Below are 25,673 nucleotides of genomic sequence, written 5' to 3' on the forward strand. Positions count from 1 at the left end.
TTATTTAAATATTGTGATTTTATCTGTATTACAACTAAGTGGCATGAACCCATATATTAGAAATATAGTTTATAATTCTGAATCTGTGCTAACTTATTACTCTTGGACCATTACATATCATGCCCTCTAGTTGCACAGTCTAAATAAATCACAGACAGGATTGAGCTAGAAACTTACCTTGCTTTTCAAAGAAGGTGAGAAAGTGTCACTTGGGATCCAACCACAAGTCACATCCAGAGGAAAAAAAAAAAGATCCTGCTGAAGAAATTGTTTTTAGAGACTAGTAACAAAGACTAAAGTTCAATAGTGGCAGATGATTACATAGAGATTATAGAATGTCCAACCAATCATGTAGGATTGCTATTACAGCAAACAGAAGAAAGTCTGAACACTGTGTAGTTATGATCAATTGTAAGAGAAGTTCATCATCCTAAACATTAATGTTTAGAATGTATAGTGTAATTTTAACACTATAGACTTACAATAATCTGCTATTGTGTATTTAAAAAACACATAGCATGGGGCGTATAGCCTATTAGCATGTACTGCTCTTGCAGAGGACCTGAGTTTAGACACAAACACCTACCTCAGGAACTTCCCAAGACATACAGTTTCAACTCCACTTAATCTGATGCCTCTAGGCCTTGTAGGCATGTAAGTTCACATGTGAAAATGTGAACACATGCATACAATTAAAGAATAGCAAAACTAAATCTTTTTAAAAATTGAGTACAATAACAACCTTTTACATTAAAACCAATAAATGACCAGCAAAATGATTGCAGTTGCTCCATTGAAGGTGTCAAATAGAGCCATGATGAGATTCTAGAAGATCCAGGAAATGTTGTATATAGGCATAAAGTCCTTCAGAGACTTCATGCTCTGGAGGATATACAAATCATTAATGCCAGCCACTTAGAGAATTAGCAATTAAACTGTCTGGAGACCAATTTCAGCTTTATAGTAATAAAAATAATATATTATGTAATATTATTACCTATAGTTATTTCTTTATTTTGTACATAGAGCACTTTTTATTTTTAATTGAAACCCTTCTCAAGAGTTCTTGTTTTACCTGCATGCTGTCAATGCCAAATATTACAAAGTAACCCTTATAGACTCATGGAAAGAATTTAAACTAATTCAGCCACTGTGGAAATAAGTATTAAAGGTTCTTCAAAAAATTGAGCATAGGCAGCCAAGTAGCACAGAAGAGGCCTAGGGGAAGCAGAGAGGAGTATACTGCACATAGGAGAGCAGCTCCACAGAGCAGTGCCGGGTGCCTGCCCATGTGTTGCTGCCCTGGAGCCCCAGGGACTTGGTCACCAAGACTCACCCCTCAGAAAAGGACTTGGGATTCCAAGATGCCAGCAACAAGGACACAAAGTTTCTGATATGCAGGGAAGAGACCACAGAAGCTATCAGGAGCCACTGACCAACATGGGAGCTGGAGATCACTGGGTGAGAGAGATCTGCACAGCTCAGATCATGGGCCCATGGGAGGGTCTGACCTCTAGCCATCCAAAGGCACATAGAGGAGAGCAGACCAGTCCCCACAGCCTGGACCAGAGCCTGTCTGAGAGCTGAGAGCTATGGCCTTGCTCCATACTGTGAATTCAATAAGTGAAAATGAAACCATCCTGGCAGTAAAGCTTCAGAGCTCCTGGCATAGAGAATTCATGGGGAAATGGATGGATATGTCCTCAGACCCCCTCCACCTGCCCCACACCAGTCCATAGAAAGCCTAGGTGCCACATGGAGGCCCAGAAGGACACTGAGACCAGACTCAGAGCAGGGTCTGAGACCAGGAGCCACAGACCAGGGCAGCAGGGAATCACTATCTGAGAGACCCTCACTGTTGAGTCTGGCCTCCTGCCAGTTGGAAGCACATGGAGGAAGGCAGACCAATCCCCAGAGCCTGGTCTGGAGCCTGACTGTAATCTGGGAGATGTGGCCTTGCTCAGTAGCATGAACTCAGTTAATGGGATGGAAATCATCCTGGCAGTGAAGCATCAGAGCTTCAGCCTAGGGAAATCTTGGGAAACAGGTGGATCTGCAATCAGACTCCATCCACCTGATGCCAGAAACTACCTCCCAACATTAGAGATGGCAAAATGACTAATGTCCAGTGTAATAACATAAACAACAAAAACCAAAACAATATGGCATCTCCAGATCCCAGCCATCCCAAAGAAAGCAACCTGGAGAACTCAAACACAATTGAAATTCAAGAAAATGACATCAAATCCTTAGTAATGAAGATGAGAATGGAGATTATGAATAAAATCCATAATCAAATGGAGGAAGAAGCAGTCAAACAGGTGGAAGACATAAAAGAGGCCTATAGAGAGGCACTGGAAAAACTCAGGAATATACAAACAATCAGATGAAAGAAATCAATAAAATAGTTCAAGATATGAAGATGAAAATAGATACAATGATAAAGACACAGACAGAAGAAAAAGGGGAATGAGAGAGCCTAGGGGGAAAGCAAGAAACAGAGAGGCAGGCTTCTCTAACATAATCCAAGAGATAGAGGAACGAATCTCAGGGCTGGAAGATGTAATCGTAGATCTTGAAGCAACCATTAAATAAACTGCTAAATCTGAAAAATTCCTGACACAAAACACCCAAGAATTAAAGGACACCATGAAAAGAAGAAGCCTGGGGTAATAGGCATTGAGAAAGGAGAAGATACCAGACTCCAAGGCCCAGAAAATATTTTCAACAAATTCATGGAAGAAAGTTTCCCCAATTTACAGAAGGAGTTGCTTATAAATATACAAGATGCATACAGAACACCAAATAGAATAGATTAGACAAGAAAAATGTTCTGACACATAATAATCAAAACACAAAATGTGTAAAATAAAGAAAAATATTAAAAGCAGCAAGAGAAAAGGGTCAAGTAACATATAATGGCAAACCTATTAGAACTATACCAGACTTCTCAACAAAGACCATAAAAGCCAGAAGGGCCTGGCCAAAGGTCCTGAAAAACTTAACAGACAACAGATGTCAGGCCAGACTACTATACCCAGCAAAATTACCAATGACCATTGACAGAGAAAACAAAATATTCCATGACAAAAACAATTTCAAATAGTATCTATCCACAAATCTGGCTTTACAGAAGTTACTAGGAGTAAAACTCCACTCCAAAGGGATAAGCTACAACCAAAGCTACACAGAAAATATATAACCACATCTCTCAAAAGCACAACCACACAAACTCTACTGTAACCAACATCAAAATTAACAGTCACTGGTCATTAATATCTCTCAACATCAATGGCCTAAATTCTCCAATAAAAAGACACAGATTAAATGAATGGATGCATAAACAAGATCCAACATGTTTCTGCATTCAAGAAACACATCTCAGACACAAGGATACACATTACCTCAAGATAAAAGGCTGTAAAATATTCCAAGCAAACAGTCACAATAAACAAGCTGGTGTTACCATTTTAATATCTAATAAAATAGACTTTCTACCAAAATTAATCAAAAGGGATGAGGGAGGACACTTCATATTCATCAAAAGTAAAGTCAACCAAGATGACGTCACAATTCTGAACATGTATTCTCCCAATACAAGGGCACCCACATTTATACAAGAACTATTAACAAAGCTTAAACCACACATAAATCTCTACACATTAATAGTGGGAGACATCAACACCCCACTTTCACTGAAGGATAACGTCACTGAAACAGAAAAAAAGCCAAGAAATAATGACATTAAGCAACATTGTGAATCAAGTGGATTTAACAGACATCTACAAAAATTTTCACCCAAACACAAAGAATCATACCTTCTTCTCAGCACCCCAAGGAGCCTTCTAAAATTTGATCACATAGTAGGTCACAAAGCAAGCCTCAACAGATACAAGAAGATTGAAATAATACCTTGTATCCTATCAGATCACCATAGTCTAAAGCTGAACTTAACAACAACAGAAATAACAAAAAGTCTACACACACATGGAAACTAACAACTCTCTACTTAATGACACCTGGGTCAGGGAAAAAATAAAGAAATTGAGGACTTCCTTAAACTCAATAAAAATGAAGGAAGAACATATAAAATTTGTGGGACACATTGAAAGCATTGCTAAGAGGAAAATTCATAGCACTAGTATTTTATAAAGAAATTGAAAACATTCCACATAGGCAACTTAAAGACACTGCTGGAAGCCCTTAAAAGAAAGAAGAAGCAGAAACACCCATGAGGATTAGACGTATGGAAACAATCAAACTCAGGGCTGAAATCAATAAATTAGAAACAAAGAGAACAATTCAAAATATCAACAAAACCAGAACCTGGTTCTTTGAGAAATTCAACAGGATATACAAACCATTAGCCAAATTAACTAAAAGGCAGACAGACACTATCCAAATCAATAAAATCAGAAATGAAAATGGGGACATAACAATGGATACTGAAGAAATACAAGAATCATAAAATCCTACTTCAAATGCATGTATGCCACAATATTTGAAAATCTAAGGGAATTGGACAATTTTCTTTTTTTTTTCTGTGTGTTTGGTGTTTTTTTTTTTTCCTTTTTTTTTTTTTTACTTTATTAATTTATTCTTGTTACATCTCAATGGTTATCCCATCCCTTGTATCCTCCCATTCTTCCCTCCCTCCCATTTTCCCCTTATTCCCCTCCCCTATGACTGTTCCTGAGGGGGATTACCTCCCCCTGTATATGCTCATAGGTATCAAGTCTCTTCTTGGTAACCTGCTGTCCTTCCTCTGAGTGCCACCAGGTCTCCCCCTCCAGGGGACATGGTCAAAGGTGAGGCACCAGAGTATGTGAGAAAGTAATATCCCACTCTCCACTCTACTGTGGAGAGTGTTCTGTCCATTAGCTAGATCTGGGTAGGGGTTTAAGGTTTACCGCCTGTATTGTCCTTGGCTGGTGCCTTAGTTTGAGCGGGACCCCTGGGCCCAAATCTTCCTATCATAATGTTCTACTTGTAGGCTTCTGGGACCCTCTGGATCCTTCTACTTTGCCATTCTCCCATGCTTCTCTCATCTAGAGTCCCACTAGAATATCCTCCCCTCTGTCTCAGTTTCCTGGTAAGTGAAGGCTTTCGTGGGACATGCCCCTTGGGCTATTATGCAGATATAAGTGAGTATATACCATTTGACTCTTTCTGCTTCTGGCTTAACTCACTCATTATGATCATTTCTAGCTCAATCCATTTATCCACAAATTTCTGGAATTCCTTGTTTTTAATAGCTGAATAGTATTCCATAGTGTATATGTACCACAGTTTCTTTATCCATTCTTCTACTGATGGACACTTAGGCTGTTTCCATGTTCTGGCTATTATGAATAAGGCTGCTATGAACAGGTTGAGCAAATTTTCTTGTTGTGTGCTGGAGCATCTTCTGGGTATATTCCAAGGAGTGGAATAGCTGAGTCTTGAGGAAGCCCTATTCCCATTTTTCTGAGATAGCACCAGATAGATTTCCAAAGTGGTTGTACTAGTTTGCATTCCCACCAGCAATGAAGGAGTGTTCCTCTCTCCCCACATCCTCGCCAGCATGTGGTGTCGCTTGAATTTTTGATCTTAGCCATTCTGATGGGTGTAAGATGGAATCTCAGAGTTGTTTTGATTTGCATTTCCCTGATGATTAAGGAGGTTGAGCATTTCTTTAAGTGTTTCTCAGCCATTTGATATTCCTCTGTTGAGAATTCTCTGTTTAGTTCCAAGCCCCATTTCTCAATTGGGTTATTTGGTTTGGTGGTGTTTAATTTCTTGAGCTCTTTATATATTTTGGATATTAGACCTTTGTCAGATGTTGGGTTGGTGAAGATCTTTTCCCAGTTTGTAGGCTGTCGCTTTGTTGTCTTGACAGTGTCTCCTGCCTTACAGAAGCTTCTCAGCCTCATGAGGTCCCATTTATTAATTGTTGACATTAATGTCTGGGCTGTTGGTGGACAATTTTCTTGATCAATTCCATTTGCCAATATTGAGTCAAAACAGATAAACAAACTACATAGTCTCATGTCCCCTGCAGAAATAGAAGCAATCGTTGATAATCTCCCAATGCCACCCCATCCCCAAAAAAGCCCAGGGCCAGATGATTTCAGCGTACAATTCTACCAGACCTTGAAAAAAGAGCTAATACTGATACTCTTCAAGCTACTCCAAAAGATAGAAATGAATAGAACATTACCAAGTTCATTCTATGAGGCCACAGTCACTTTGATATCTAAACCTCACAAAGATCCAACAAAGAAAGAGAATTTCAGACCAATTTCTCTTATGAACGTTAATGTAAACATACTCAATAAAATAATCAAACCTGAATACAATAACGCATCAAAGATATCACTCACCATGACTGGGTAGGCCTCATTCCAGGCATGTAGGGATGGTTTAATATACGGAAATCCATCAATGTAATCCACCATATAAAAAAACTGAAAGAAAAAAGCCACATGATCATCTTCTTAGATGCAGAGAAAGCATTTGATAAAACCCAACACCCATTCATGTTTAAAGTCTTGGAAAGATTTTACAAGGACCATACCTAAATATAATAAAGGCTATATACAGCAAGGCAATAGCCAAAATTAAATTAAATGGAGAGATACACAAGGAAATTCCTCTAAAATCAGGGACCAGGAAAGACTGTTTACTCCCTCCATATCTCTTCAATATAATAATTGAAGTTCTAGCCAGAGCAATAAGACAGAAAAAGGAGATCAAGTGCATCCAAATGGGAAATGAGTAAGTCAAATTATCCATATTTGCAGATTATGTGATAGTATACATAAGTAACCCCCAAAATTCCACCAGAGAACTCTGACAGATGATAAACACCTTCAGCAGAATGGCTGGATACAAAATAAACTCAAAAAAGTCAGTAGCCTTCCTATATGCAAATGACAATCATGCAGAGGAAAAAAATTAGGGAAACTACACCCTTCATGATAGATGCAAGCAATATAAAATATCTAGGAGTAACTCTAACCAAGCAAGAAAAGATTTGTTTGAGAAAACATCAAATCTCTAAAGAAAGAGATTGAAGATGACATTAGAAGATAGAAAAAAATCTCCCTTGTTTATGGATAAGGAGAATTAACATAGTAAAAATTGCCATCTTACAGAAGCAATTTACTGATTCAATTCAATCCCTATCAAAACACTTACACATTTTTTAAAAGACATTGAAAGTTCAATTCTCAACTTCATATGGAAAAACAAAAAACCCAGAATAGCTAAAACAATCCTGCACAATGAAAGATCCTCTGGAGGAATGTCCATACCTGATCTCAAACTGTACTATAGAACAACAGTAATTAAAACAGCATGGTACTGGCACAGCAATAGGCTGGTTGATCAATGGAATCGAATTGAAGACCCAGATATGAATCCACACACATATAGTCACTTGATTTTTTACAAAGAAGCCACATCTATTCAATGAAAAAAAGATAGCATGTTCAACAAAAGATGCTGGTCTAACTGGATGTCTGCATGTAGAAAAATGCAATTAGATCCATATTTATCACCATGCACAAAACTCAAGTCCAGATGGATTAAAAACCTCAACATAAAACCAGAGACAGTAAATCAGTTAGAAGAAAAAGTGGGGAAGAGCCTGAAACACATTGGCATAGGAGGCAACTTCCTTAACAGAACACCAACAGCTCAGACTCTAAGATCAACAATTAATGAATGGAACATCATGAAACTAATAATCTTCCGTAAGGCAGAGGACGCTGTCAAGAGAACAAAGTGACAGCCTACAAAATGGTAAAAGATCCTCACCAACCCTACATCTGACAAAGACCTAATATCCAAAATATATAAGGAACTCAAGACATTGAACACCACCAAACCCAATAATCCAATCAAGAAATGGGGCTCAGAACTAAACAGGATTCTCAACAGAGGAATATCGAAAGGCAGAGAACATTAAAGAAATATTCAACGTCTTTAGTCATCAAACAAATGCAAATAAAAATGACTCTGAGATTCCATCCTCCACCCTTCAGAATGGCTAAGATCAAAACTTCAAGTGACAGAACATGATAGCGAGAATGTGGAGTAAGGAGAACACTCCATAGCTGGTGAAATTGCAAACTTGTACAACCACTTTGGAAATCTATCTGGTGCTATCTCAGAAAACTGGGAATAGGGCTTTCTTAAGACACAGTATTCCACTCCTTGAAATATACCCAGAAGATGCTCTACCACCAACAAGGACATATGCTCTACCATATTCATAGCAGCCTCATTCCTAATAGCCACAAGCTGGAAACAACCTAAGTGTTCCTCAGTCAAAGAATGCATAAAGAAAATGTGGTACATTTACATTATGGAATACTACTTTATAAAAAAAGGAAATCCCCAAACTTGTGTACAAATGAATTGAACTAGAAATGATCATACTGAGTGAGTTAACCCAGAAGCAGAAAGACTCACATGGTATATACTCATGTCCCATGAAAGTCTTTACTTACCAAGAGATTAGGATAGTTGTGAGGACATCCTATTGGACTCTGGGTGAGAGAAGTATGAGAGAATGGGGAAATAGAAGGATCCATAGGGTCTGAGAAACCTACAAGAAGAACATCAGGACGGGCAAATCTGAGCCCATGGGTTCTGCTCAAATTATTGCACCAACGAAGGACAATACTTGCAATAAACATTGAACCTCTTCTCATATCTAGGCAATGGACAAGACATCCTCCATAGTTGAGTGGACAGTGGGGACTAACTCCAACATGAACTTTGGTGCCCCATATTTGAGCACTTCCCTGTGGGGGGGGGCCTGGTGACACTCAAAGAAAGAATAAGCGGGCTACCAAGATGAGACTTGATAGCCTATGACCATATAGTGGGGGAGGAGCTCCCCCTTGGTCACAGACATAAGGGAAGGGAATGGGATGAAAGCAGGAAGGAAGGAGGAATAGGAGGGTACAAGGGACAGAAGAATGATTGAGATGTAATCTGAATAAATTAATTAAAAATAAGACACAGAAATTTTTAAAATAAATATATAATCTGTAAACATCACTAATATAATCTGTATGCAACAGTTCTGGGCAGATTCTCAAAAATATCTAATTCAATTTAATATAGAGACATTTGCACACCCACAGGACCATTTACAGTGGTCAAAATTATAAAAATCAGCCTATATGCTCATCAGCAGATGAATGATAAAGGAAATGTCTCTTTTCAGTCAATAATGAAATTATGTTCTCTGGAGAAAAATAGATGGAACCAGACACCACCAGGTTAAGTGAATAAAATAAATCAACTATTACAAGAGCAAATATTTCATGTTTTCCTTCATAAGTGGAACTAAGAGGAAATGATAGCAAAAGAAAAATCACAATATAATATAATAGGAAATGGAGTATAAAAGAAGGTAATGGAGGAAAGAATACGTGATCAAATTACATTACATACATAAATACCATAATTAAACTCATTAGATTCCACAATTAGTATATGTAATAAAACTTCTTAGGGAAAATTATTTTCCCATGTGTATTTAATATTTGTAATTTAAGTATTTATTATACTAATTATTAATGCATGTAAAACACACATATTAATGAGTTTCATAGTGATATTCCCTCTCATATACGTAAAATGCTTCAATACAAATGATTCCCACATATCATCTCTTATTTTCTCCTTTCTCCCTTCTCCCCACTCCTTTTATTCTTCCCTATTTGTCAATTTACTTATTATGTTTGGGCTTTTTAAAAATATCTGTTTTTACTCTTCTGCCAAGAGAGAAAATGGGATACTTGTCTTTCTGAGTCTAACATATTTCACTTTTGCATAACGTCCACTTCTGAAAACAACATTAGTTCCTCCATTACAGCCAAATAACAACTCCATTGTATATATTCTTTACCTATTCATTTGCAGAAGGACATCTATACTGATTGGAAATTATGGATATTATGAAGAGTTCATAAATAAATATGGGTACTCTATGTAATCTACATGTACTGACTATACTTCAAAAAGCAGTATACACATTTAATGACAGTCTCCATAAAACCAGAAAATAAATAGAAATTTTCATATGGAACCACAAAAGACCATGATTGTCCAAAACTATGCTGGGAAAAATGATCAAATGCTGGCCTCAAATCCGATCAGAAAGAGACTTTCTATCCTGATAACAGCCCTCCACTTTTGTAACAGAGAATACATTTTCTGGGCAGGTCTATACTGTAGTATACACTGGGCTTGCTTTCTTTTCTCTACTAGCAACCTGAATAGGGCCCTTCAGACCTGGGGAAAGTAGCCCTCGGGGTGGGGGGAGGGTTTTCTAATCATTTTGAGATTGAGTTCTTTGTACTCTGCAACTGAAATTTGTGTTGTCTTCAGTAATATTGTCTTACAAGGGTATTACTACTGTACACTAGTTATGGTGCACCACCATAATCACTGGCAATAACCTGTGTCAGCAAGGCCTATGGAGAGCTGAAAGGGTGAGTAAAAGATAAATATGATCAAAAATGTTTTACACATTTATTGGAAAATGTAAACTATTAATAAACAGATCAATACCAGAGACATAACAGTGCCTGATTTTAGGATACATTTCAGAATCACAGTAACAAAAGCAGAAGGTACTGGCATACATGTAAATATGTGGAACAATACAATAGAACGGAGGACCCTGAAATAAAGCACGGTGTGCCTGGGGAAATACCCAAGGTGACTTCTCACCTTTACACACAAGTCACCCCACATGCATCAGCATACACATATACAAACAAGGGTACACAAACAAATGAAACTACCAATTATGAAGTCATATAACGTGCTAGAGACAAAGGACTAGATTACTATGTCTGTCTATTTTGTACAAGTTCAAAATTTTTTTCTTGTATGATAAAAGTCTTACCTATGACACATTTGATGCACTTCTTTTTTCTTTTATTGAAAATGAATTTTTTCTCACATAATATATCCTGATGACAGTTTCCCCTTCCTCTATTCCTCCAGTTCCTTCCCACTTCCCTTAACATCTAGATACACCCCCTTTCTGTCTCTCATTGGAAAACCAACAAGCTATGAATGTGGTATGGTGAAATACCTTTTGAGTCTATGCCTATGAGTGATATGCCTGAGTCTTCACGTTGATCTATTCCCAATATTCTAGGAAACCTCCAAATTTATTTCCACAGTGGTTGTACAAGTTTGCATCCCACCAGCAATGCAGGAGTGTTTCACTTCCTCTGTATCCTCATCTGCATGTGCTGCCACTTGAGTTTTTCTTCTTACCCATTCTGAGTCATTTTGATTTGCATTTCGCTGATCACTAAGGATGCTGAACATTTTTAAGTGCTTCTCAGCAATTAAAGATTCATCTGTTGAGAAGCTCTGTTTAGCTCTATGTCCCATTTTTAATTGGGTTATTTGGTTTGTTGGTGTTTAATTTCTTAAGTTCTTTGTGTATGCTTGATATTAACCCTCTGTTGGATGGTGAAGGATTGATGAAGATTCTGTAGATTGACATTTTACCTTATTGACAGTATCCTTTGCCTTGAAGAAGCTTTTCATTTTCATGAGGTCACATTTATTAATGGTGATCTGGAAACAAGCTAGATGCCCATCAAACAAAGAATGGATAAAGAAAATGGCACATCTAAACAATGGAATACTACTCCCCTATTAAAAACAAAGACAACATGCAATTTTCAAGCAAATGGATGCAACTGGAAAATATCATCCTGGGTGAGGTAACCCAGACCCAGAAAGACACTCATAGTACCTACTCACTTACAAGTGGATATTAACCCTAAAGTACAGGATAACCATGCTACAATCCACAGACCAAAGAAGCCAAGGAAGGCCCAAAGGTGTATGCTTGAATCTCACTCATACGGAGAAAATAGACATCTGAATGAAGTAGGTAGATGGAGGAACTTGGTGGGAGACAGCTTGGGGAGGGTTATGGAGTGTGGATCAGGTGTGGAGAGATTGGGTGTGGCACGATGAGGGGAAGGACTAGGAGAGAGACTGGAAATTGGTGAGGGGACTCTCTGGAACAAGGGAGGCTCCTGGGAGTCTATAGGGACAACCCACCTGAGACTCCTAGCAGCAGGAGTTAAGCAGCCTGAAGGTGCCACCTCTTGTAGCAAGGTGGGACTTCCAGTGGAGGGATGAAAACACCAGCGCAGGCAGAAAACCTTTGATGTAAATTTTGTCTTGCTTATAAAAAGTGCATGGATAAAGATGGAGCAGAGGGAATGGCAAACCAATGATTAGCTCAACTTGCAGCCCATCCCACGGAAGAAAGCCCACCCCTGTCGCTATTAATAATACTCTGCTATGCTTGCAGGCAGGAGCCTAGCATAACTGTTTCCTGAGAGGCTTCATCCAGCACCTGATGGAAACAGATGCAGAGACCCAACGCCAAACAAAAGATAGAGATAGAGTGAGGAGAGTCTTGTGTAAGAGTGAGAGGAAGGGTAGAGGAAGCTGGAGAGGTCAAGGACTCTACAAAAAGACCTCCAGAATCTGACCTGTGCCCATGGGGTCTCACAGAGACTGAACCACCAACCAAAGAGCATACATGGGCTTGACCTAGACCCCTTACACGTATGTAGCAGATGTACAGCTTGGTCAACATATGAGTGCCCTAACAATGGGAGTAGGGCTCTGACTTTGTTGCCTGCCACTGAATCATTTTCCCCTAGTCGGGCTTCCTTGTCCAGTCTCAGTGGGAGAGGGTACATTTAGTCCTGCTTAGACTTGAGATGCCAGAGTGGGTTGGAACCCCTTGGGGGATTTCTCTTCTCTGAGGAGAAGGAAAGGGGAAAGTGATGGGGAGACATGAGGGTTGGGATAGGAGGGTAGGAGGGAGGGGACTGGGATCATGTTGTAAAGTGATTTAATAAAGAGAGAAAAAAGGAAAGAAAGAAAACCAATACATTTCTAAAGGATACTAATAAAATATGTTATAATATAACAAGATGAAACAAAAACTAGCACAATAGGAATTGTACAAAACAAAGAAACAGAAAGTGCCAAGAAAAGGCCAAAGAAATGGAGACCATCTCAGTCACACACAGAGAGAAATGCCATTAAAAAACACGAAACTGAGGGTCATAATGTATACTCCAAAAACCTGTAGGGTAAAAGAGAACAGAAAAATATGTAAATAAAATTTATTTAATTTAAAAATAAAATAATATGATAAAAATTTTTAAATAATTGAAAATTTCAAAAGGAAACCCCTGATATGACATTATGAAATGGCATTGAGTTCATTTTCTGTTGGCCCTCTACTGTTGTGCATAAAGCCTGCCATTCAGAATGGTATGTTTCCCTAGAAAGACTCTCCGGAAGAAACTAAACTTTCATTTACAAGTGGTTATCAACTAGAGACTGCTTCTGAGTTTGGACTGAGGACATGTGTCCACTTGTTTCAGCTCTAGGACATTTATAAACAAGCTAAGATCAATGTACATACCTCTCAACACTCAGCCTTCTTGTCCTCTCTATAATTATATCACAATCCTTTTTACCATTACATTATTTGATCCTTCAATCTAGATTAAATGTAAGGATCTCCAAGAGGAAGTAACTTTTAAAATTGATTATATAAACTATTCCTAACATCTGAAAGTAATAAGATATGTTTTATTAACTTAGTGGCTAAATGGACAAATATTGTAGGGTGTTCAGGGTGACTTCACTAGCAATAGATACTAAAGAATGGTCAGAGGAGGAAGTGGCCAATTTTTGTTCTCTTCTCTTGGGAATAGTATTTCTCCCTTTCCCAGTTATCTTTGGATAGAGTTGAGGCCTTGTTAAGATTATCCTGGTCTACTTTAGCATGTCTGCTGTTTTCCTTGTTCAGGTCATTTTTAGAAGTCACAGTGATGAGACTTTATAGGCATAGCTTCTGACATTACCAGGGGACGATCTTATATCAAACTCCCTAATCTTCTGCGTCTTACAATCTTTCTGCACTCCCACAACATTCCTTAGACTTGAGTGTTAGAGTATTTTGTAGATGTATCCATAAAAAAATGAGCATAGCATGATGTCTCTAAGTCTGCAGTAATAGCATACATACTTTGGTATATACATAAGGTCTACTCAATAACAGGGTTACAAGGGATACCTGGTATTGGAAATTTAGCCAACTACTCAGTCCTAGTGAAAACATGGATGAAGAAGGAGAGCCTACAACCACCACTTTCCTAAACCAGCATGGTTCCTAACATTTGTTAATAAACACACAGGTAAGTGTATACTGCACTCATCAAAGAAACTTCTCTTTGCAGCAGACAGAGGCCATATAGAAAAGCACATCCAATGAAAGTTTGTAGTGCTTGTGGTTTTAAGGAGATGACTGCAATGGAAACTATCACCTATGGCCCTTTGTTTATGCTTTAGCCACATGGCTTGTTTTAGAACTTGCATTGCTTTGAAACTCTGGCATTTTACCATTAAATCTTCATCTTGTTTCACACAAGCACGCACGTGCTGATTCTCTATCACTTTACCCAGAAAGCAAATATATAAAAATCCCCCTTTTCTCTTTTGTTTTTTTGTGTATTGTTTCTATTCTAATTTAGTATTTCTGTGTGCTTCTCTGTACACCCAGTTGTGTGTTTCATATGCTGTTTATTCACTTTGTACTTACTATAACCACTGTACTTGAGTACCACAAATGCAAAGAAAATGTCTTACCCTGTTCAGTAAGTCTGACTAACTTATTTGTTAGTAAATCTCAAGATTGTTCATACTTGGGAAGGATAAAAAACAAATTTAATACACTGACATTTCTTCTCAAAAGTTAAATAATACTAATTAATGGAAGCATGCATGTACTATACACACAAAATATAAATTCCTATCCCTTAACCTGAGTGTCAAATTGAAATCCTGTAATTCTTTCATTGCCAACAAAATTACTTAAACTCTTAATGAAAATAATCTTGATATCCCTTGATAAGCAGAGTTGGGTTCCCCTAGTGTCTTTAATCACCTACTCCCCAGTTGTGTGAGATAGAGGCTTGTTGAAATTCTCTTGGGATATTTTTCCTATGAGGGCTTCCTGACTATAGAATTCTCTCCTGCTTGCCATGTTTAACATGTGACATCTTCGTTGGCCTCTCACTGAAGGGAGTAGCTCAAAACAAGCACCTACATTTGCTATTGATTCGAATGTTAATAATTGTCTAGAACCGACAATTAATTTCTCCCCAAATGGTATGTTAGTAAAAGCACTTTCCCAGTGGGAAAATAGCAGTGATATTATTGATTTGGATAAAATACTAGTCACACCTTACCAAGTATGAGAAATGATAAAGATTACTTCTTTGTCACATCAGGCATCCTCCGGGACAGATGTCTTTGTGGCTACCTAATATTACTTTTTATGCATGAATGTATTATGAAATTTAAAGAGCTCAGATAATTTATCTAAGAAGGAAAACCAGGAAACACAGGACTAAACCGTGTGTTAGAGGATTCCAAGGCAGGTGTGGATTTTATCATTTGTAGATCTTTGAAATATATACCAAGCACTAAGTAAGAGTCTCTCAATATAGATTTTTATTTTACTTTACAGGACTTAATTATGAATTGAACCCTAATTACGTATTAAGGTGCTAAGTTTACACACTATATTGTTCAGGAATGAAGGTAAGCCTCTGGGTCAGATCTATAAGCCTCATGAACCTGAGGACAGAAGTAACCAGGAGACTACATCATGTGAGTTCAGCCAAATTCTCATGGTTCACTAAGAGCTTATACTGAAATTTTTATATATTTCTACACTTTGTATCAGAGATAACCAGGGGCTGCATGTTCAAATATAGTGGTGATATTGTAAAAACAAAAACATGTGTCTTCATTGTGTGATGTAAGACAGCTAATAGGGCATGAGTCACTGCTTTACTAAAAATGAGTTTGATTTTAAAACAGATATTTGAATTACTATAATCTTGGATGGTGCTTTTAGGGTAAGTAATAATATTTGTTGTCTTAACTAATCCCAGAGTTGATGATAAGATCAAATAGGGGCATCATTCCAAATTGTTATTGCAATCAGGAAAATCTTAGTAATATTTTTTAAAGGAGGAATAAATAAATTAGAACATATACAACTTAAGAACAAGTTATAAAACACACAGAAATAGTTACAAGATTATATAAGATATAATTATTATATAAAAGGCCTAAACTCATGCTCTATTTTTATACATAGAGAATTACCTGGTATTAAAAACAAGACATATTAACCATTTCATGGACTGAGCAACAGTAAATCGCTGTTTCACAGTTGTAAAAAACATAGTAAATCATCATGCTCTTATTGACAAATGAAAAGTAAGAATAAAGCTCATTATCTATTGGTCTCATTGTCTGGTTCAGTCTGAAAACCCCTAACATTAGGAAATATGTTATATGCATTGCTGAAGACCAAGAAATCAGCAAAATTCTAGTGCCCAATACAGACACAGTGCTTATTAAGACAATGAAGAAATGGATAGCACCTAGGACTTTATATAGCTTTTTTTTTTACTTTTAAAATGTTATCCATAGGTCATAGAGGAGGTCACTCCAAACATTGGATCCAGTTGAATCCAGCTGTTTTTATAAAGACTCAAAAAGTCTGAGTTGCATTTAAAACATTCCAATGAGCTGCATATATTTCCTTGGATCCTTTTAATTTATTTCAAATTTTCTTTAAAATTTCAAATAAAATCCAAATAGATGTTGTTTCTCACAGAAGATATATTCAGCCTGTTAAATAAAATGAATAGTTGTATGAAACACTACTTCAGGTGTGTGTCATCATGAACCATCATGTCAGGGCTAGGAATTGACCCTGCATTCTCTTCAGGAATATCTAATGGTTTTAACCACAGACTCAATTCTCCAGGCCCCAGTTCAAATTTCTAAAATACTTTGGTAAAAGACATTTACAAGGAAAAGAAAATTCAAACTTTATTTGTAAACATTCTTGATTTACAAATAAGAAGAGATTCCATAATGAGCACGAGTTAATCAGGCTTCTAAATTTTCTTACGCAATTCATAACATTAGTGATAATAAATTTTTTAAATCACACATTTATAAAGATTCAAATTAAACATCTGCATATAACAGAAAATATGGTGTTTTTCTTTTTAGGTGTGAGTTACCTCACTTGGGATAATTGATTCCAGCTCCACCAACTTTATAATATTATGTACATGGTGGTTTTTCTTATCCAAGATTTTTTTGTGTTCTGAGAATAGAAAGATAATGAGACAAAAAATGAAGGCTCTCCTAAACTTTAAATCTAAGAAAAAATATAGGCATTTGTTATACGCATACATTATTTGTATTTTTATAATTCATTTCATAATTTTATAATCCACTAAGATGTATGTATATAAACTTATACCTGTGATAACTAAAACATAAGAGGATTCTTCTGCTTTGCACAACTAGGATGGCTATTCACACACAAAGAGATAAATCTTGCATGAAAAATGAGAAGAAGCTATATGAAGGATAGAAGGAGAGTAAAGTATAGCAAGAATCCAAATGACATGAATTTTGTCACAAAACTTTTTAATTTTACTTCATCTGAAAGCTCCGAATGACCAATCTTGTGTATGACCAATTGTGAAATCAAAATAAGACTTGATTGGATCACAGTGTCTAAAATGTTATATAGTTGATGGGAAAATTTGTAGCCAAGTCATATACCCACTGAACAGGTGCATGGACATTATGTGAAGTATAGCTGGCATTTGCATCCAGATGTTTCAGACCTGGAGAAGAACTAGGACAAGGAATCAAGAATGTGAAAGTAAAATTGGTTTATTGTGAAAAGGAATTTCTATTGTGTGTATTCAATAATTCCCTTGTATAAGTCATTGTTTTCTGTCTGGGGTAACTGGCATGTCCTATCTATCTTACTCTAACGTGAGACCAGTTACACTTAAATTCATTCCCTTAAATATCTTTTCCTATTATAGAATATTCTCTTTGTATAACTCTTTATATAGCTGGAATAAAATAAAATTAGAGTAAAATTAACTAACATTGCAATACTTCTGAAGGAATATGTGGTATGAAATACCAAACTACATTATATGTGCTACCGAAATGCTTATATTGAAATTCTGGCCTCCATAATGATAATAATCCAGTGCAGAGTCGTTAGGAGGTATATATACATATGCAGTGAGAGAAGATCTCCAGTGGTTGGAGTTAGCGTCTTAAGAAGGAGACTGCCAAGAGATAACTCCCTCCACCACGTGAATGCACAGACTACCAGAAGCCACATGTAAACAGGAACTGGGACCTCATGATGTAGCACAGCTCTTCAGCCTGCATAATATTGACAAATAAGTCTGCAGTCTTTAGACTTTATCTACAGTGGGAAAATTAGCATAAAATTTCAAATCCCACAGTTAGATTAAACACACACACACACACACACACACACACACACACACACACACACACCCAAAAAAGTGGAAAACTGAACAAAACACAAAAAGAAACCCAGAAAATGAATCAAAGGCATGTACTCCATAGTGTTGCATTGTATGACCCTGACTAAACAATACCTTATACTATTATAACTTAGTGAAAATTTATTGAAGCTTAATTTTAAAGATCAAATTTAGGCTTTGAGCTTTTCTAGAAGGCAATTAACTTGATGGACCTATACAAGGCTTTCTGCCCCTGGCTTCCATTCAGTAATTTCTGAAGTTCCAAGATTGGGATATACCAACTCTTCTAGAACACAGTATGATCTAACATTAATTTAAACTTGAATTTTGCTTCGATAACTTGCTTAGATCAGAACGCTGGAAGGAAACATTTCCACACTGAAAGAAGGCATGGAGAGGACAAGAAAAATGGATCAGCAGTTTCCTCTCCATTCTCATTCTGGCCTCATTTCTCTCCGCTCCAGGGGAGCCACAAACGCCCCGATGGAGAACAGCACAGCTGTGAGTGAGTTCGTTCTTGCAGGCTTGACCGATGACCCAGAGCTCCAGGTACCATTCTTCATTGTCTTCCTTCTCATCTATCTCAGCACTGTGCTTGGGAACCTGGGCATGATAGGGTTAATTCTGCTGGACTCACACCTCCACACCCCCATGTACCTTTTTCTCAGTCACCTATCTCTGGTGGACTTTGGTTATTCTTCAGCTGTCACTCCCAAAGTAATGGCAGGTCTCCTTTCAACAGACAAAATCATATCCCACAATGCTTGTGGCACCCAGTTCTTCTTCTTTGTGGGCTTCATAACGACAGAAAGTTTCCTCCTGGCCGCCATGGCTTATGACCGCTATGCAGCAGTGTGTAAGCCCCTGCATTACACCGCCACCATGACCAGAAACACATGTGCTTGTCTGACCATAGGTTCCTATGTCTGCGGCTTCCTGAATTCTTCCATCCACACTGGGAACATTTTCAGGCTCTCTTTCTGCAAGTGCGATGTTATAGATCACTTCTTCTGTGATGCCCCTCCTCTCCTATCCATCTCATGCTCGGACACCTCTGTCAGTGAGATGGTGATTTTCTTCGTGGTGGGTTTCAATGCCCTCTTCTCTATTGTGGTCATTACGATCTCATACCTACTTATATTCATCACTATTCTGAAGATGCGTTCATCTGAAGGACGCCAGAAGGCCTTTTCCACCTGTGCCTCCCACCTCACTGCAGTCTCCATCTTCTATGGGACAGTCATCTTCATGTACTTACAGCCCAGCTCCAGTCACACCATGGGCACTGACAAGATGGCATCCGTCTTCTACACCATGGTCATCCCCATGCTGAACCCTCTGGTCTATAGCCTAAGGAACAAGGAGGTCAAAGGTGCATTCAAAAAAGCTGTGGGAAATGCAAAATCTTCTATAACATTCATACTTTAGTTCCATAACAAATATACAATGAACGTTTAATTCACTTTCTAAATATATGAAAAATATTGTCTATCCAGTCCATATTAATATAATTTTTCAGCTATTTGTCGAGCTTAAACATGAAAATACTTTTAAAAAATAAGAGCCCTTAGAACCAATGGATTCGAAGCAATCACCCATTGAGGAAGAATAGTAAATTTTAAAATCTTTTTAAATGAACATGGTCCCATCCAGTATCCTATCCTCATATACAAACATTTGCGTATATGTGCACTGCACACACATATCTCTTTAGTGAGAAACCTGTGAAGAAAATGTTTACCAGCTATAAAAAATGGCCATGGTTATTATATAGAACATACAAAGATCTAAACAATAATAATAAATGCCAAGACCAGGCAGTAGTGGCACACATTTTTAATCCCAGTAATTGGGAGGCAGAGGCAGATAGATCTCTGATTTTGAGACCATCTTGATCTACAGAATGAATTCTGGGACAGCCAAAGCTACACAGAGAAACCGCATCTGAGAAAGCAAAATTAATAATAATATTAACAAATAATGTAATAATAATAATAATAATAATAATAATAATAATAATAATAATAATAATAATCCAGGAAAATTAATAACTGCACTAACAGCATGGAACTAAACAAAGAATTCTCAAAAGAAGAAACACAATTTTCTGTGAAACATTCTTTTTTTCTAATACATTTCTACTTTATTACGGTCAACCAATATGGTATCTATGTCTCTAAGCATTTCAGTTTTCAGAAATATTGAGAACATTATTTTTCCATAGCAAGCTAATTTAGGCAAATCAATTTGTATTTAGAAAAAATAATTATCTCTATGACGCAGACAGGAACAAGGAGAATCTGCAAATGTTACAATGATTATTCCAAATTCAGCTAACCTCTGCATGCTGCTCCAGCCATTAATCTTTGTGTCAAGAGATAACAAGAGCTGCACACACATCTGTGGCAGTCTGGGACTTAGAGAGCAGAAGCTGTGATTACAGAAAAGCTCCAACACTGGCAAAGCTTGATAGCAAATATTTAAGAGAAAGCCACAAATAATTTACTATGAAGAGCTAGGAACTCTTCTTACTAGGAAGAGTTCTTACTACTTACTAGGAAGAGCAGGTGTCACTTGGTAGTGAGTTGAAATGGCATTGCCCAGTGCAAGTGCTGCACAAGATCAATTGCTTCCTCTATAACAGTCCTTTTGGATAAGCTTCCATGATCATAGTATGACCCTGTCCTCCAGCTGTACAAGCAGCCACTAAAGCATATTGGCCTCCACAATTCCTCAGTCTGTTGGCAGCTGCCCTGACCAACTGAAGGCCAGTGGCTCTAAAAGGATATCGCCAGACATAGTAATCCACCCAAGGAATTAAACTTCTCCAGAGGAGGTTGTCCAACCATGGCTTCCCTACCCATGTAGTTTTGTGCAAACCAATCAGAATCCATGGCTTTAAAATTAGTCAAAATCTGATCTGAGAAGGCTTCATGAAATTCAAAAAACATCATTATCATTCATGGTTAATCCTGCCTTTCCTAGAACTTTTGGAGTAGTACGTGTTGGGCTAAGTAAAAGCTGATTTTTGGATCCTGTGATTAATATATAAAATCTCTAAGATATGCCTCTGCCTTATAATCAATCATTACAGAGCTCTGTCCTCTGACATGATTATCAGTGCAGCAGGCGCCATCAGTCAGGAAAGAATTTGCAGCTATCACCGCGCCATAGGGTAACTTTGGTAATAATGTCCTTTCATGGTCCTTTAAAGGGTACAAAGTCAGAAAAATGTCCTTCGTTGTATGCCTTCTTGGCCAGACTATGAGAATGCAGAGCATATTCATCCTGCAAACGCAGCAGCCACTCATTCTATAGAGTGACCCACGGTCTCAATAGTGGGAAACTCCACCACTGCAGGGAGCTCAGGGGACAGAGAATTCCCCAGAATTTAGAGAGTAAGGACAGGCACTGGCCCAGAGTCTTGGCTTTATTGAGATCAAGCATCACGTTCCTCATTTTTCTTGAATGGTGAATAGGCACGTCAGATACTAACTCAACACCACCAGCCACAATGACATCACCCTGGCCAGAAGCTGTCAAACCAACAGCTGTGGTCGTGGTTTGTTGTGAAGAGATACAAGCCATGGTGAGAGTAGGAGTGGGAGTCTTGTCAGAGAAGCCAACTGTGAGGGCAGCCTCTCTAGGCACGTTGCTTGTTTTTACTTCTTGAATAACTGTACCAAAAAATGACATAATCAACATCCTCTGGAATACTGATCCAATGTAATAAACGGGAAAGTGAGGCTCTACCCGAGTCATGCGCTATTAGGGCTTTATACCAAGTGCCTGACAACAGAAATGGAATGCAGACACCTTCCACCACCAAAAATAGTCATTATATTGGGTTCTGCTAAAGCCTTCTTTGACTTGGTCTGGACAGCTAGAGCAGATTGTACCTGAGAAGAACAGCTCAGGGGTCTTACAAAAATCTGAGGGCCCACTTTGATGCAGGAGAAAGGTTTTTTTTAAAGTGGAATCCAAGATGATATCCATTCTGGAATCTCAGAGCCCATGAAAGCTGCCACTCCCACCAAGGTCAAGTCCAGAATCTAAAATATTCTTTATTGAAAGTAACACTACTTTGGAATTTCATCTTACTCCTGTTAGAAAGGCTGAGATCAAAAACATAAGCAAAAGATTGCAACTGCTGGCATCAATGTGGGGAAAGGGAGATACATTTTTACTGTTAGTGGAAGTGTAATTGGTGTGGTCGCTATGAAAATCGGTGTAAATGTTCCTCCAAAAGCTGGAAATAGATCTATCATGTGAACCAGCTACACCTGTCCTGACATATTCCCAAAGGACTCTGTATTCTACTATAGATATATTTGCTCGATCATGTGATGTTACTCTGTTCAATATCAAGAAATGGACACATCTCAGATGCCTATCAACTATTGAGTGGATAGTGAAACTGTGGAACATATATGTACATGTATATATTCAGACACAACTGATCAACATGCAAAAATTAAGAGACTGGGATGCTTAGCTCTAGGTGTGATAACTATATCATAGTCATAACCCAAAGCCAAGGTACAGATAGTTGGTAGAAAGATGATAAGAGCCAAAAATCAGTGGAAATCTATAATTAAATACTGGTCACTGGATGCGACAGGGTTGATATACATATAAACTCTTAGCAATGTGACTGCATACACAAGATCAATCCAGCCAAAACCCCAGCATGGATAGAAGAGGTGATCATAAAATCCCGCCCCTGAATGATTACCTTTTGGCAATATGACTGCTTGTGGAAGTACAGTAAGTTTTCTTCAGGAATGTGGACCTTGAAGACTATGCATGTTCAGGTGGACAGCCCTACGCTCACACATTTACTGGCCAGCACTAAGCAGACTCAGTTGGTTTATGAGATTGGGCTCATGAGATTTGGAGAAAAACTGGAAGGAGGATGAGGAATGAATTGGAGAGGAGGGAAATGGGCTGGGTGGGATCAAATAATATTCCGCATTTGTGGAATTAAAGTTTAAGATTTTTTAAGAAAATCTCTTGATGGAGGTATTAAATTTGTAAGATAAACCCTCATTTTGGTTTTGAGCATTATATAAAACTAATATGCTTATTTGATAATTTCAATAGAGAAAATACATGAAGATGAGCCTAGTTAGTTATATTTGAGTAATATACATCAAAATACAATATTAATTGTCAAACACCAATAACTTTATGTTATCAATGACATGTTAAGGTTATAAATTAATAAATAAATATTCTAAAATTTTGAGTCACATGTTTTAAATTTGGAAAATGTATTATTTTATTTTAAGATTAGGAATGCTTTAGAGCAACAATTTAATCTTTTTTATTACACACTGTATTTTGATTATTTTTTTCCTGCCCCAACTCCTCCCCAATCCTACTCACCTCCTTACTGACTCAACTTCATTCATTTTATTCCTTCATATTCTCTATCTATCTATCTATCTATCTCTGTGTCTTTATCTTTCTCAAACCAAAGCAGAAAACAAATGATACATCAAAAAAAAATCCTCACACAAAAAGTAATAATAGAGTTTATTTTGTGTTGGTCAACTACTCCTGAGCATGGGACCTGTTCTGGATTATAGTTGAATATCTTTAGAGAAAAAATATAGTTGAATATATTTAGAGAAAAAATTTTTTTCTTTGCCAGCAGGTATCAATAGCAAATAGCCTTTTTTAATGAGTGGAGCCCTGTGTCCACTTTTCCCTTTTCTTGTAGCTAGGACTCCATCCAGCTTGAACCTATATAAACCCTATGCATTCTGCCAGTCACTGTGAGGTCATATGTGCATCAGTCCTGTTGTGTATGGAAAACACTATTTCTCTGGAGTCATAAACTGCCTCTGGCTCTTACAATATTTCTTCCTCCTCATCCACATAGATTCCTGAGCCCTGAGTCAGAGAGGATTGATGAAGACATCTCATTGAGGACTGAGTGCTCCTAACTTTCTCACTCTCTGCACTTTTTCCAGTTATGGGTCATTATGCATGTATCACTTTTAAAGTAGGTACTGAGGATCCAAATCAGATCCTAATACTTGTGAAGCAAGCACTTTACTGCCTGGTCTATCTCTCCAGACCCCAGAAACTTAATTAATTTCAATCCTTACCTAAAATGAATGGAGTCAGCTGTATAAAATAGCTGAACCATCTCTCCAGCCTGAATGGAGTTTTTATGTTATTAACTTACTTAGGTATAGGTACCGGTTTAAATGTGTGTCTAATCACGATTTATTGTTTTAAATATTTGATTTCTGTCTAATCTTTATCTATATTTGGAAACCAAAACTGTCAATTGGTATTAACTTACAACTAGATAGAAGCAATACGATACTGAACAGTAAGGAGACTATAGATAAAACAGTATTATATATTGTTAAAATCTAGAAATGAGGATTATTAAAGTCCTCACAATGGAGAAATGATATCTATTTTAGGAGACAACCCTGTTTAGGATGAGTTTTAACATTAAACAATGTCCACGTGTGTACAGAAACATCTCATAATACCACAATAGTATACACAATTCATGTTTTTTTTAACATTTGTCCGTAAAAGTGAATAAATTTATAAATCTGTAAAAAGTTAAAACCAGCTTGGTCTCTATGGACTAATAATTGTTTCTTCCCTGAGAAAGCAGGAAGAACTTCAGGTACTCTCAGAGGGAACCTCTCCAGAGATCTCCAGTCTACAAAACTTCGAACATATGTCTGCCCCAGAACAACAGCCTGACTTCACAGCATCTCACTGTAGAATGACATGCTGCATGCTATGCCCATTGGATGTCATCTATTCCTTTAAGTGGTAGTCACTCTTGCCTGAGGATTTGCTATAATCCTTCAAATGTAATTAGATAGCAAAATATGAATCACATTTAATAACGTTCAAATGATATCTTCTCCATGAGAGATGCTATAGTCATATTTATAGACATAACATGGAAATTGGATTGGAAATGTGATTTTACTGTGTTTATTTAACAATATGAAAGATGTAAACCCTACAAGGTCACAATAAAGTGAATGATAGATTGGGAAATTGGTTTATGTAAGCATGATTTTACTCATTTTCTCTTATCCTCCTAAGGTTGGAACCTTTGACACTAGCTGAGAGACCTCCTCATAAGGTACCTATCCTACATTCCTGGATGGCTTAATGATTTGAACTAACTACTGTATGGTG

The 25,673-nt window shown here is 37.4% G+C and overlaps 1 protein-coding gene and 1 pseudogene across 2 annotated transcripts; one reads left to right on the top strand and one right to left on the bottom strand.

The window, feature by feature from the left end:
• Positions 1-18,968: 18,968 nt before the first annotated feature.
• LOC311591948 (olfactory receptor 5B12-like) lies at positions 18,969-19,913 on the top strand (the record flags this gene model as incomplete). Its single annotated transcript, XM_084771791.1, has 1 exon — positions 18,969-19,913. The coding sequence occupies one exon, from the start codon at positions 18,969-18,971 to the stop codon at positions 19,911-19,913; it is 945 nt and encodes a 314-aa protein (XP_084627917.1).
• Positions 19,914-21,063: 1,150 nt separating this feature from the next.
• Positions 21,064-22,481, bottom strand: LOC311591930 (trifunctional enzyme subunit beta, mitochondrial-like; annotated as a pseudogene). Its single transcript has one exon. The product of its transcript is annotated as a trifunctional enzyme subunit beta, mitochondrial-like (transcript).
• Positions 22,482-25,673: the final 3,192 nt, after the last annotated feature.

Source organism: Acomys minous, assembly GCF_964271855.1.
Source record: "Acomys minous genome assembly, chromosome: 2".
Lineage (NCBI taxonomy): Eukaryota > Metazoa > Chordata > Mammalia > Rodentia > Muridae > Acomys > Acomys minous.